The sequence below is a fragment of the Chiloscyllium punctatum genome, chromosome 28, assembly GCF_047496795.1.
Source record: "Chiloscyllium punctatum isolate Juve2018m chromosome 28, sChiPun1.3, whole genome shotgun sequence".
NCBI lineage: Eukaryota > Metazoa > Chordata > Chondrichthyes > Orectolobiformes > Hemiscylliidae > Chiloscyllium > Chiloscyllium punctatum.
In genome coordinates, this window is record NC_092766.1 from 9,474,929 (window position 1) to 9,489,766 (window position 14,838).

The 14,838-nt window shown below is 42.5% G+C and overlaps 1 protein-coding gene across 4 annotated transcripts in view; it reads right to left on the minus strand.

Moving 5' to 3' along the window:
- The window catches only part of LOC140453977 (mothers against decapentaplegic homolog 4-like), a 138,712-nt gene that overhangs the window by 65,325 nt on the left and 58,549 nt on the right, over nucleotides 1–14,838 (minus strand). For all 4 annotated transcript variants that reach the window (XM_072548865.1, XM_072548867.1, XM_072548864.1 and 1 more), the window contains 3 exons: nucleotides 13,804–13,824; nucleotides 1,828–2,061; nucleotides 108–266 (listed from right to left, as the gene is read on the minus strand). In XM_072548865.1, the coding sequence (XP_072404966.1) occupies nucleotides 108–266; nucleotides 1,828–2,061; nucleotides 13,804–13,824 (414 nt within the window). The remainder of the gene's footprint in view (nucleotides 1–107; nucleotides 267–1,827; nucleotides 2,062–13,803; nucleotides 13,825–14,838) is intronic.

Here is a 14,838-nt window from a genome sequence, read left to right on the forward strand (position 1 = left end):
GGCCTGTACTCGCTGGAACGTTCTATGCTCAGTTCAAAAAAACGAGAGAAATAATTTTGCCAGGTTTTACCTCAATTCCAAAAGCCTTTGAAAGCACAGGTACTTACTCTGGTAAGGCTGCTTTGGTGGCGGATATCCATTTTGCTGAGATGGATTGGGGGGGGCGGGGGGAGGTGGAGTTGGGGGAGGTGCCATCTGTTGCAGTGATGGGGCAATCTGTAATAAAGCCTCGCTGTGATTCATAGGAATGAGAGAATTGTTGGTAGCTGGGAGAGAGAAAAACAAAGTGGGGTTATTTACATTTATATCCCAATTTTAAATGTTCAAGTAATTCTTCAATCAAGCTATTTGAAATGCATTACTCCCTTGCCAAATAAAGAACCAGTGGTTACGTGAAGTGACATTTTGTAACAGAAACAAAAACTGCCAGAGAAACTCAGCAGGTCCAGCAACATCCGTGGTAATACATCAGAGCTAATGTTTAGAGTCCAGTGATGCTTCTTCAGTTCTCCAGCAATTTGTGTTTTTGTTTCCGATTTCTAGCATCTACAATTCTTTGTTTTATTTAAAGAGATATTTTGTATTTGTCTTCACTATAGAAGGAGAAAGTGAGGACTGCAGATGCTGGAGATCAGAGTCAAGAGTGTGGTGCTGGAAAAGCGCAGCAGGTCAGGCTGTATCTGAGGAGCAGGAGAATCGATGTTTCGGGCATAAGCCCCTTCATTAGGAAGGGCTCATGCCCGAAACATCGATTCTCCTACTCCTTGGATGCTGCCTGACCTGCTGTGCTTTTCCAACACCACACTCTCTTCACTGTAAAAGGCACAAGTAACAGCTCAGAAACACCTGTAAATAGAGAGATGAAAGGTAGAGAGAAATGTAAAACAATTATTCAGCAAGGAAAAAACATTGAGAAAATAATGAGAACAAGTTCGATATGTCTCCATACATGATGGCCTGCATGCCAGGGTCCTAAAGGTAGCTGCTGAGAAAGCAGATGCTTTGGTTAAAATTTTCCAAAATTCCTTTACTCTGAAAAGGTTCCAACAGTTTGTAAAATATCATGCATAACTTTTGTATTCAAGAAAGGAGAGAGAACAATGAGCCAGTTTGTTGACATCTGGCACAAGGAAAGTGGTTCAGCAGGGCACTTAGAACATACCGTTGCATCAAAGTCAGCGCGATTTTGTGAATGGGTAATCATCTTGAACTAATTTAGTACAGTTATTTGAGGAAGTAACAAGGAAATCTGTAGGTGTGGTGTATTTGGATTTCCAGAAGGCAGTTAATAAGGTGCCGACAAGACATAGGCAGCGGCCAGCACACAAACAGAATAAACAGTTGTCAAATTGGGGTGGGGAAAGAGTTCCAGTTCTAATGTACCATCCCAAAACACAATTAGCAGTTTATGACATGCTTTCTATCTATGGAAATATACCAGACTGAGACGCACTGAATAGATGCTGGACTGAACACTAATAATATTTAATTACTCTTATTTATATGTATAACAATGGCAGAAAGGTAAAGAATCTAACTAATGGTGAAAAGTATAAGCAAACTGTCACAAAATTCTCCACAATAATCAGCAATAAGCAGTATATTCCCCACATCCTTATTTGGCTGTGCCCTCATCATAACCACACTCAGCAACATGCTGTGGTGGCTCTCAGCAGCTACATATTATGTTAGCATAACAGTTTCACAAAACCTTTACAGAACATTTCAATTGTTTTTGACCCATTGCATTTAATCCATGAGCAGTGAAACAACATTATCAGGTATTATTGTAGTATGTGAGCATTCAGTAAAACATAATGTACTCACGAGGAGGAGACATTGGAATGTTGGGATAGCTATGCACAGTGGCTCTAGATGTCTCTGGTAAGGAAAGTACTGGAGGTGGGAGGGGCTGGACGTAGGTTTCAGAAGATGGTCGTGTGTTAGTCGGGTGTTTGACTGGCTGAAGCCGATGTTCCTCAGGATGTGGCATGACTTGCGGTCCATCCAACTGTACACATTCGTGCACAAATTCATCCTTCACCAAACGAGTAGGAGGAGCTAGCACATAATCAAGCAAATAATTTAGATTACATTCAGTTGATGACCAGAAAATGAAGAAAAGCACAAGGAACAGTATCTAGAATTCAAGACAGGTGTGAAAAAAAGTTGTGTCACAATTTAAAACATACAGTAGCCTGCCGTACACACAGGGGGTATGTCCCAAGACCTATTGTGGAAGGCCGAAACCGCGGATAGTTGTGAACCCATTCATTTAAATGGGAAATTTACCTTCTCGCAACCCCCTGTCTCTGGAATGTTCCCTGTAATATGTTCAGGCAACGGTAAGCCGCAGGTAACTGAAACTGCAGAAACTAGACCTGTGGATATGGCAATTGGCCTGTAATCGTCTTTGGTATTTTGTTTGGCTATGTTTTGCTATTACTTCATAGTACTAGTTGTTGACAGCTGAAACAATGTTGGGTACAACTGATTCCCTGCAGAAGCAGCTTCCAACCAGTCAGTGTTCAATGTACCAGCCTCCACCATTTAAATCATCTCCAGCATGAAACTTTAAGTATTACTCACTTTTCAAAAACAACTCTGGAAAGACTCCTGCAGACTGTAAAGTAGCAAATGTAACTCCATTACTTGAGATGAGAGGGAGAGGGAGAATGAAGAACTACAGACCTAATGACTTAATATCTGTCATGTTTGATGAACTTGGAGATTTTTGAGAATGTTACTTGTAGTGTAGACAAAGGTGAAACGTTGGTATGGTATATTTCATTTTCCAAATTTTGGAAAATGACAATAACCACAAAACTGGGACTGAATAAATTGTTGGAATTGCGAACTAACAAGTCCCTCACCCTCAGGTCTTGTAAAAAGAAGTTTGTGAGATAGTTGACACATTAGCTTTAATTTTCCACACCTCTCTACATTCATGGCAAGTCCCATTAGATTGGAAGGTGGCAAGTTTAATGCCTTGAGAATCCCAGAGGAAGAAAGTAGAAAATTACAGATGAGTCAACTTAAAATATGTCTTAGGGAAAATGTTAGAAGCTGTTATGGAAAAATGTTACAGCACGACAGTTTGGAAGGATATTTAAGGAATCAGGCAGAGTCGGCATGACTTTGTGGAGAGTAAATCATGTTTAACCAATCTATTGGAGTCTTTGAGGACAAAGGGAAATCAGTGGTTATTTTGTACTTATGTTTCCAGAAAGCATTTGATAAAGGCTTTTGTGGAAAAGCTCATGGGTTAGGAGATTAATATATTGGCATGAATAGAAAACTGGCTGGCTAACAGGAAGCAGAGAGATTGGCAAGATGTAATAACTGGCCACATAGAACAGTGTTGGGGCCTCAACGGTTTACTCTATGTGACTTGGGTGAAGATGATCTCCCACCGTGATGTGGGCTTTGCCTCTCGTCGGGTATCTGTGCCTGATGCAGCAATGCTTATGTTTGCTCCCATAAGATCTGGATAACATGGTACTTAAAAAGAAAAACATAGGTTTATTACAGTTCCTGATAGATACATATATTACAGTCACTGGACACTTCAGTATTTGAGCTAATATTCAAGTAGGCAATTACCAACAATAACATGCTTTCATCAGTTCACCATGCCCCATTTAAGATGGAGCAAAGACTTTCACACCTTCAGGTCACATGGTATAGATTATGCAGGCAAATGTATGGCTCAAAGATTGGTGTGGGAGAAATGGGTTTGAATTCATGGGACATTGGCACGAGTACTGGGGAAGAAGGGACCTGTTCCGATGGGATGGCCTTCATCTAAATTGTGCTGGGACCAGAATTCTAGCAAGTTGCATAACTTGGGCTATATACGCCAGAGGGCGGCGGTGATGGTGGGGGGGGGGGGGGGGGGGGGGGGGGGGGGAATCAGTTCAGTTCAAGGGAAAAACCCCAAATTGAAGAAGGAGCTAAGACTGCAGGTCCATGATGTGGCAGATGGTTATCAGACAATAAAGGTGAGGGACAGAACACCTTTCAGTGACAGAACAAGTGAACATCTTTATGCACCAAGGATTTATAAAAAAGTTGGGAAATTTACCAGTGGAACAAATTTAAAAGCCTCGTATCTAAATGCAACAAGCATTCAAAACAAAGGGGATTAATTAACTAAATCATACAGACAGATGTAAACAGGGATGATATAATTGGGATTACAGAAACATGGTTGCAGGGTGACCAGAGATGGAAACTGAATGTCCCAGGGGATTCAGTATTTAGGAAGGACAGGCAAAAAGGAAAGGCTGGTGGAGTGGCTTTGCTGGTTAAAGACAAAATTAACACAATAGTGACAGAGGATATCAGCTCTGACAATATGCAGTCTGTATGGGTTGAGTTGAGAAATACCAAGGGGCAAGAAACATGATCAGGTGTCATATACAGACCATCTGCAGTGGTGATGTTGGGAATGGCATTGAACAGGATATTACAGATGCATGTGATAAGGGAATATCTGTGATCATGGATGATTTTAATCTGCACATAGACTGGGAAAATCAAATGAGCTACAATGACGAAGATGAGAAATTCCTGGAGTGTATATGGGATGGTTTTCTTGGAGGGCCCAACTGGGGAGAAGGTCATCTTCGGCTGGATACTGTGTAGTGAACAGGGAATCATTGCCAATCTAGCTGTGAGAGACCCCTTGGGTATAAGCCACCATAACATGATAGAATTTTTTTTATCAAGATGGAGAGTGAGAAAGTTGATTTGGAGACTAGGGTAAAAATAGAAAGCGGACTACACCACCAGTGCTTAATTAGGAGGCTCACTGAAGATGTTTCCTAGTATGGTGACGAAACATCTGAAAAGGAACTTTCCAGCTCAGCGAGCAAACTTATATCCAGAACCACAACCCGAGCTACAAATCTTCTCAAAACTCACTGGAGACTAGGGTGCTGAATCTTAAAAAAGGAATCTATGAAGATATGAGGCATGAGATGGCCTTGATATACTGGTGAGAGTTACTTAAAAAGGATGACAGTTGATAGGCAAAGGCAAACATTCAAGGAACACAATAAGGGAGCTGCAACAACTGTTGATTCCTGTCCGGCACAAAAGCAAAATGGGTAAGAGGGCCAATCCATGGATTACAAAGTAAATTAGTGTTAGTACCCGATCCAAGGAAGAAGTACATAAATTGGCCAGCAAAAATAATAGGTCTGAGGATTGGGAGCAATTTAGAATTCAAAAAAGGACAAAGGATTGATTAAGAAGGGGAAAATGCAGTTCAAAAATAAACTTGCATGGAATATAGAGACTGACACGAAGAGTTCTTTATAGATACGTGAAGAGAAAGTTATTAGTGAAGACAAACATAGGTCCTCTAAAGACATACGGGGGTATGTATAACAGGGGTCAAAGAAATGGCTGAGCAACTGAATACAACCTTTGGTCCTGTCTTCACAAAAGAGGACAAATCAGATACCAGAAGTGTTGGAGAATGCAAGATTTATTGAGAAAGAAGAACTGAGGGAGATCAATATTAGTAGAGAAATGGTGCTGGGAAAATTGAGGAGATTAAGGGCAGATAAATCCACAAGGCCTGATAATCTACATCACATAATAACTTTAAAAGTTTCTTCACAATTAGTGGATGCATTAGTAGACATCTTCCAGGATTCTAGAGACTCTGGAAGAGTCCCTACAGATTGGAGGGTAGCTAACTTTACTCCAATATTTAAAAAGGGAGGTAGGAAGAAACCAAGGAATTATAGACCTAGGCTATAAGTTTGCTCGCTGAGCTGGCAGGTTTGTTTTCAGATGTTTCATCACCATGCTAGGTAACATCATCAGTGAGCCTCCGGTGAGGCTTCACTGGAAGCTCACTGACGATATTACGTAGCATGGTGATGAAATGTCCGAAAACAAACCTGCCAGCTCAGCGAGCAAACTTACAACCTGAACCTCAATCTGAGCTACAAATCTTCTCAAAAATCACAATTATAGACCTGTAAGCCTAACAGTGGTAATGGGGAAAATTCTTGAATCTGTTATCAAGGACTTTACAGTGGAGCATTTAGAAGGCAGTGGCAGAATCTGATAGTCAGCATGGATTTATGATGGGGAAATCATGCTTGATAAATCTGTTGGAATTCTATGAAGATATAACTAGTAGAGTTGACAAGGGGGAGCCAGTCAGTGTGATATATTTAGACTTTCAGAAAGCATTTAACAAAATCCTGCCTAAGAGATTATTGTTCAAAGATTAAAGTATGCGGGATTGGGGAAATTATATTGAGATGGATAGGAAACTGATTGGCAGAGAGGAAACAAAGAATAGGAATTAATGGGTCCTTTTCAAATTGGCAGGCAGTAATGAGTGGGGTGCCACAGGGATTGGTGCTCGGACCCCAGCTATTCACAACATGTATTAATGATTTGGATGAGGAAACAAAACGTAATATCTCAAAGTTTGCAGGGGGATAATACCAAATTGGTTGGAAGTGTGAATTGTGACGAGGAGGGCAGAGGTCCTTCAGCAATTATCTGGACAAGTTGGATAAGTGGGCAAATCAGTGGCAGAAGCAGTATAATTTGGATAAGCGTAAGCTTATTCACTTTGGAAGCAAAAACAAGAAGGCAGATTCCTACTTGAATGGCTGGACATTGGGAGAGGGGAAGTGTGCAGCAGGACCTGGGTGCATTTGTGCACCAGTTGCTGAAGGTAAGCATGTATGTGTAGCAGGCAGTAAAGAAAGCAAATGGTAGTTTGGCTTTCGTTGCGAGAGGTTTCAAGTCCAAGAGCAGGGATGTCTTGTTGCAGTTACACAGGGCCTCGGTAAGGGTACATCTAGAATAGTGTGTGCAGTTTTGGTCTCCTTTTCTAAGGAAGGACACTCTTATACTCGAGGGAGTACAGGACTGGTTTACCAGGCTGATTGTGGGGATGGCAAGATTGACATATTAAGTGATTGCCGCAGTTAGGATTGTTTTTGCTGGAGTTCAGATGAATGAAGGGGAATCTCATTGAGACTTACAAAATTCTAAAGGGACTAGAAAGGGTAGATGCAGGAGGATGGTGGGTGGGTCCAGAACCAGGGGTCACAGTCTAAGGATTCAGGGTGGACCAGTTAGGACGGAGGAGACATTTCTTTACCCAAAGAGCGGTGAGCCTGTGGAATTCATTAACACAGGAAGTACTGAACGTATTCAAGAAGCGGCTAGATATAGCACTTGGGTCAAAAGGAATCAAAGGTTATGGGGAGAAAGCAGGAATAGGCAACTGAATTGGACAATCATTGTGATTAATGTCGGAGCAAATTCGAAAGGCTGAATGGCCTCCTCCTACTCCTATCTTCTATGTTTCTATGCCATTATGAGCATGTCTCAAAGGTATACTTCAAACTAGTTGTGAGACATTCAACAGAACATACCAAAGGTATGGCTTGCAAATCTACAGATGATACAAAGATAGGGAGGAAAATAAAATATGAAGAGGACAAAAAGAGACTACAAAAAGAGAGAGAGATAAATAGACAACTAGGTTAAGTGAGTGAGGAAATATCTGCTAAATGGAGTATAATGCGGAAAATTCCAAATAATCCAATTTGGCAGTAAGAATACAAAAGACGTTATATCTGAATGATGAGAGATTGCAGAGCTCCAAGACATGGACTGGCCTGGGTGTCCTTGTGTGTGAATCACAGAAGTTGAGGATGCAGGTACAGCAAATAATTAAGAAAACTAGCAGAATGGTATCATTGATTGCGAGGGACACTGAAGGCAAAACTATACAGACTGTTCTTCAATTGTACAGGGCACTGGTGAATCAAATCTTGAGTGCAGTAGACACAATTAGTCACCGTACTTCACAATGTAAACACACTTGCTGCAGTTCAGAGAAGGATCATTGGATTAATAGAAACAGAGAAGATAGGACTAGCAGTAGGCTATTCAGCCCTTTGAAACTGCTCTACCATTCAATACAGTCATGGCTGATCACCTAATTCTGTATCTTGGTCCCACTTGCTCCCATACTCTTTGATTCCTTTAGCCCCAAGAACTATGTCAAAGTCCTTATTGAAAATATTCAATGCTTTGGTCTCAACTGCTTTCTCTGACAGAGAATTTTACAGGCTCACACACTGAATGAAGAAGAACTTTCTCTTAATCTCATACATACTTGGCCTACCCTGTACCTTTGAACTGTGACCCTGGAATGGGTGGGTAAGCTTATGAAGACCGAGTAGACAGGTTAAGTTAGGTTTGTACCTACTACAGTCTAGAAGAGGAAGAGAGGACTTGATTGAGACATACAAGAGCCTGAGAGATCTTGATAAGTTGGATGTGGACAGGATACGGCCTCGTCCATTTCAAAGCTTCTGAGTCATCATGGGGTCTCTCAGTGTGGAAACAGGCCCTCTAGCCCAACATGTCCACACCGACCCTCCAAAGAGCAACCCACCCAGACTCACTCCCCCACCCAATTACTCTACATTTACTTTTGACTAATGCACCTAACCTGCACATCCTTGAACACCAGGGGAAATTTAGCTTGGCCAATTCACCTAGCCTGTGCATCCTTGGATTGTGGGAGGAAACCGGAGAAAGCCCACACAGACACAGAAAGAATGTGCAAACTCCACACTGACAATTGCCTAAGGCTGGAATCGAACCTAGGTCCCTGGCACTATGAGGCAGCAGTGCCAATCACGGAGTCAAACTTGAGATATCTAAAAATAAAGGGTGGTCCATTTAAAATAGAAATAAGCCAATTTTCTCTTTCAGAGAGGACTGAGGTCTTTGAAACTCTGCTTCTACTTGTGAGGGTGAGCTGGGTAGGTCGAAGTCACTAAGGTGCCGGAGAAGGTCAGTTTGGATGACGAAGCTCACCCTATAGAGACAGCTTCCAGAAAAAGTTATAGCTGTTGCATTGTTCCTTCACTTGGCCTTGTTGTGCATGCTGCGTCTCAGTTAGGGTGACAAATGTAACACTGAAGCACCCAAATTTCCAAATGATGATAGTAGTGCAATGCTCAGGTCTGTACCTATTAAGTTTCTCCTGGAGTGTCCAGATGTTCCACAACAGTGTGAAACGGACTGATAAGCTAGAAGAGATACCTGTTAGGAAGGAAGATGTGTTGGACATTTTGAACAACTTGAGGATAGACAAGTCCCCCGGGCCTGACGGGATATATCCTAGGATTATGTGGGAAGCAAGAGAGGAAATTGCAGTACCGTTGGCAATGATCTTCTCGTCTTCACTGGCAACTGGGGTGGTACCAGGGGACTGGAGAGTAGCGAATGTTGTGCCCCTGTTCAAAAAAGGGAATAGGAATAACCCCGGGAATTACAGGCCAGTTAGTCTTACTTCTGTGGCAGGCAAAGTAATGGAAAGGGTACTGAGGGATAGGATTTACGAGTATCTGGAAAGACACTGCTTGATTAGGGACAGCCAGCACGGATTTGTGAAGGGTAGGTCTTGCCTTACAAGTCTTATTGAATTCTTCGAGGAGGTGACCAAGCATGTGGATGAGGGTAGAGCAGTGGATGTAGTGTACATGGATTTTAGTAAGGCATTTGATAAGGTTCCCCATGGTAGGCTTATGCGGAAAGTCAGGAGGCATGGGATAGAGGGAAATTTGGCCAATTGGATAGAAAACTGGCTAACCGGTAGAAGTCAGAGAGTGGTGGTAGATGGTAAATATTCAGCATGGAGTCCAGTTACAAGTGGAGTTCCGCAGGGATCAGTTCTGGGTCCTCTGCTGTTTGTAATTTTTATTAATGACTTAGAGGAGGGAGTCGAAGGGTGGGTCAGTAAATTTGCAGATGATACAAAGATAGGTGGAGTTGTGGACAGTGAGGAGGGCTGTTGTCGGCTGCAGAGGGACTTAGATAGGATGCAGAGCTGGGCTGAGGAGTGGCAGATGGAGTTCAACCCTGCCAAGTGTGAGGTTGTCCATTTTGGAAGAACAAATAAGAATGCGGAATACAGGGTTAATGGTAGGGTTCTTGGTCAGGTGGAGGAACAGAGGGATCTTGGGGTCTATGTACATAGATCTTTGAAGGTTGCCACTCAGGTGGATAGAGTTTGTAAGAAGGCCTATGGAGTATTATCGTTCATTAGCAGAGGGATTGAATTCAAGAGTCGTGAGGTGATGTTGCAGCTGTACAGGACTTTGGTTAGGCCACATTTGGAGTACTGTGTGCAGTTCTGGTCGCCTCACTTTAGGAAAGATGTGGAAGCTTTGGAGAGGGTGCAGAGAAGATTTACCAGGATGTTGCCTGGAATGGAGAGTAGGTCGTACGAGGACAGGTTGAGAGTTCTCGGCCTTTTCTCGTTGGAACGGCGAAGGATGAGGGGTGACTTGATAGAGGTTTATAAGATGAGCAGCGGAATAGATAGGGTAGACAGTCAGAAACTTTTTCCCCGGGTACAACAGAGTGTTACAAGGGGACATAAATTTAAGGTGAAGGGTGGAAGGTATAGGGGAGATGTCAGGGGTGGGTTCTTTACCCAGAGAGTGGTGGGGGCATGGAATGCGCTGCCCGAGGGAGTGGTAGAGTCAGATTCATTGGCGACCTTTAAGCGGCATTTGGATAGGTACATGGATGGGTGCTTAATCTAGGATAGAAGTTCGGCACAACATCGTGGGCCGAAGGGCCTGTTCTGTGCTGTATTGTTCTAACCATGACTTCACTCTAATGTGGAAGATAACCTTTTAAATAAAACCTGTGCTGGTTGTTAAGAACAAAGAAAATTTACAGCCCAGGGACAGGCCCTTCGGACGTCCAAGCCTAAGCCAATCAAAATGTACTGTCTAAACCTGTCGGTCAATTCCTAAGCCTCTGTATCCCTCTACTCCCCACCTACTTATGCATTTATCCAGACACATCTTAAATGAATTTACCGTGCTTGCCTCTACCACCTCTGCTGGCAACGTGTTCCAAATTCCCACCACCCTATTTGTGAAGTACTTGCCATGTGTATCCCCCTTAAACTTTCCATCTCTCACCTTGAAAGTGTGACCTCTCGTGATTGAATCCTTCACCCTGGGAAAAAGCTTGTCTCTATCCACCCTGTCCATACTCTTCATGATTTTGTAAACCTCAATCAGGTCCCTCCCTCAATCTCCTTTTCCTAATTAAAATAAACCTAACCTACTCAACCTTCCTTCATAGCTAGCACCTTCGATACCAGGCAACATCCTCGTAAACCTTCTCTCCAAAGCATCCACATCCTTTTGGTAATGTGGCGATCAGAACTGTACACAGTATTCTAAATGCGGCTGAACCAATGTCTTGTTGAATAGTGTCAATTTCCCAGTCTCGACAGAGCAAAGCTTTGATTGATTGGCAAAGGTATTCCAAGATGCAGGTCAGACTTTGTTGTTAAAGGTGAGCACAGGCTGCGTACAATCATAATTCTGCAGCCCTACAAACCAATTCTGGACAAATCCTGAATCTCCGCTCTCTCACAAAGTACTCCATCAGTGCGCCACTAATACTTCTCTTCAAACATCTTCTGGAGTTCATTCTCTAGACCAGTTTGTTGATGCTCCAAGCCGACTTCCGCCCTTTAACATTAACATTACTCTACCACGAAAACTCTGACCCCATAGCATAGGTATATTGCACTACCCACTCTCTGCAGGATTGCTGTTTTTTTACAGGAACCAGTCACATTCCCCCTTTCTCTCATTTACATTCATCGCCTGGTGACCAGTAACCATTCTATCTCCTGAATTCTACCAAGTAGGCCACACCAGCTTTGAGACATTCGATCCAAAAACTTGGAGACACAAAGTCAGCCTGAACTGCTCCAGCCTGTTTTAGTTGAGAACGTTTTGCACGTGGCTGTTATTAACTCTTGACTTGGCCACCTCTGATCAGAGGTAACCAAACCATGCAGAACTCATTGTCAGACAGAATTTGGAACAAATCACCACAAGCCTTCTCACGACTCACTCACATTCATATTGGTGTCAGATTTGACATCCAGGTAGGTTTCTAGCTACACATCTGCGAAACCACTATGATCTATTACAACCTCTGTAACAACTACGTGGCTTCACCTTGATTTCAGCTCATCTGTCACTGAAGTGGTCATCCAAATCTCTTATCTCTACAAACGAATATTCCAACCCAGCAGTGGCTCAGTTCATACATTGTATTACTTGTATTCTTGAGGGTTATTGAAGACTTCTAATGCACATCATTAAGTTGACCTATCAGTGCTTGCTGACGTACATTCCTAAATGGTTAAGTAACACTTTGATTTTAAAATTCACAACCTTGCTTTCAAAGGTCCACCCATCCCTCTCCATCTCCTCCAGTCCCAAAACCTTGCAAGATAGTGAACCAATTTCATTTTGCCTTGAATGTCCTGAATTTTCATGGCCAGCGGTGGAGCATAGTGCCCCAAGCTCAAGAAGCCTTCTGAAGCCTCTCTCTCTTTTCTCCTTTATTACACGGATGTCTTTGACCAGGCTTTTGGCCATCAACTATAATATTGACTTCTGTGGTTTGGTGCTATAACATTGCTATGAATTACCTAGGAATCATGTGTTCATAGAGTTTTTTCAACACGACACGTCCATGCTGCCACATTAACTACAGCACTTGGCTTTTTTTGATTTGAGAAAACACTTGAGCCACAGAAGTAACAATGTAAAGCTGTATTCTATCTAAACTCACTCAGTCAATGTTTTTTACTCTCCACACGGCCATTCATGTAGGTTTATGAAGCAATAATCCACAGTGCTCCTTTATCAATATAGAGGTTGCATAAATCCTCTCAGCAGAGTGGCAGAATATCCAAGTTTGCTGATGACACTAAATTGAGTGGAAAGGCAAACTGTGCAGAGGAAGTGGAGGGTCTGCAGAGAGATTTAGATAGGTTGAATGAGTGGGCAAGAGTCTGGCAGATGGAATACTATGTTGGTAAATGTGAGGTTATTCACTTTGTAAGTAAAAATAATAGGTCAGAGCATGATTTAAAAAGGTGAAAGATTGCAGCATGCTATTGTGCAGAAAGACTTAGGAGTGTTTGTACATGAATCACTAAAAGTTGATTTGCAGGTGTGATGGGTAATCAGGAAGGCAAACGGAATATTGGCTTTCACTCTCATAGGATTGAATTTAAGAGCAGGGAGGTTCTGCTGCAATTGTACAAGGTGTTGGTGAGGCCACACTTAGAGTATTGTGCGCCAATTCTGGTCTCCTTCCTTGAAGGAGGATATACTGGCTTTGGAAGTGGTGCAGAGGAAGTTCACTAGATTGATTCTGGAGATGAGGGGGTTATCCTATGGGGGGAGGTTGAGTCTCCTGGGACTGTACTCTCTAGAATTTAGATAAAAGACAGGGGATCTTATAGAAACATATAAAATTATGAAAGGGATAGATAAGATATAGATAGACAAGTTGTTCTGCTGGCAAAACCAGAACTAGGGGACATGGCCTTAAGATTATAGGGTAGTAGATTTAGGACAGAGATGAGGAGGAATTGTTTTTTCCAGAGAGGAGTGAATCGATGGAACTCTCTGCCCAAGGAAGCAGTAGAGGCAGCCTCTTTAAATATGTTCAAGACACAGTTGGATGGATTTTTGCATGGTAGGGAATTAAGGGTTATGGGGATAATGCAAGTAGGAGGAGCTGAGATGATGGATAGATCAGCCATGATCTTAATGAATGGTAGAGCAAGCTCAACAGGCAAAATGACCTACTCCTGCTTCAATTACTATGAAACTTTGAATAGAGTGTCTTGACAGTGCATGTAAAAACATTATCAGGTTCAAACAAGTAACTTGAAGTACTAACCTGTGTTCTGGAGACTGACACCTGCAGAACAGAAAAATAGAGAATTTTTAGTGTCTACTGGAGTCTGGAGGAAGAGAAAGCAGCAGAGAGAGAAAGGACAGTTCATACCTCCTGGCACCCATTATTTGTGGCCAACTACAAAGCAATACTGCTTTCACCATGCATAAGGCATGCAATGGCTTTACTCTGCAACTAGTCAGATGCTCCATATGTTCCTGAGATGCAATTCTGAAAGATAGCAGCTGACTGGAATTTTCATCCCAGTATTTCCCTGTACACAGTGCAAAACCATCCCTGCTGTCCTCTGAAAATGTTTTTTTTGGTGGGGGGGGGGGGGTGCGGGGAAGAAGAGAGATGTAACACCAGATTTATCTCAGCCATCATAATCTCTGCTCTTCTCCTTACAGTTCCTATTTCCTTCTCTGAAACATGGGGCTTTTAACTAGTCACTTCACTAATTGCTGTGCTGCTCTTTCACATATAGAAACTATCAACATTTCCCTTTAGGGGTCTGGCTAATTTCAATGCTTTCACTGTGATTGTTCATGTGTCCATTTGACAGGTTTGCTACAATAAATACTCCATGAATTCAACCTTTAAACAATTGTAATAATTCTAACGCTTCGCCTGGGCAACTCCAAAATCCTTTTTTTGGGGTCTAGCTTCATGCATTTCTGAAGAGGCAATCTCCTCAGTTACACAATTTCTTGCTAAATCAATATCTACGCTGTGGTTGGCCCATCATCAACTCGAAGGTTTCTCACTTCTTCATTCAGCGATTTTTTTCAGTGACGAGTCCTCAACACCTCAGACAATCATTACATCTTCAAAGTTTGTGAGAAGATTAGAAGCTCGGGTGCTCGTTGTTGTGGTTCTGTTCGCCGAGCTGGGAATTTGTGTTGCAGATGTTTCGTTCCCTGTCTAGGTGACATGCTCAGTGCTTGGGAGCCTCCTGTGAAGCGCTTCTGTGATGTTTCCTCCGGCATTTATAGTGGTACCAGTGGTCTGCAACACAAACTCCCAGCTCAGCAAACA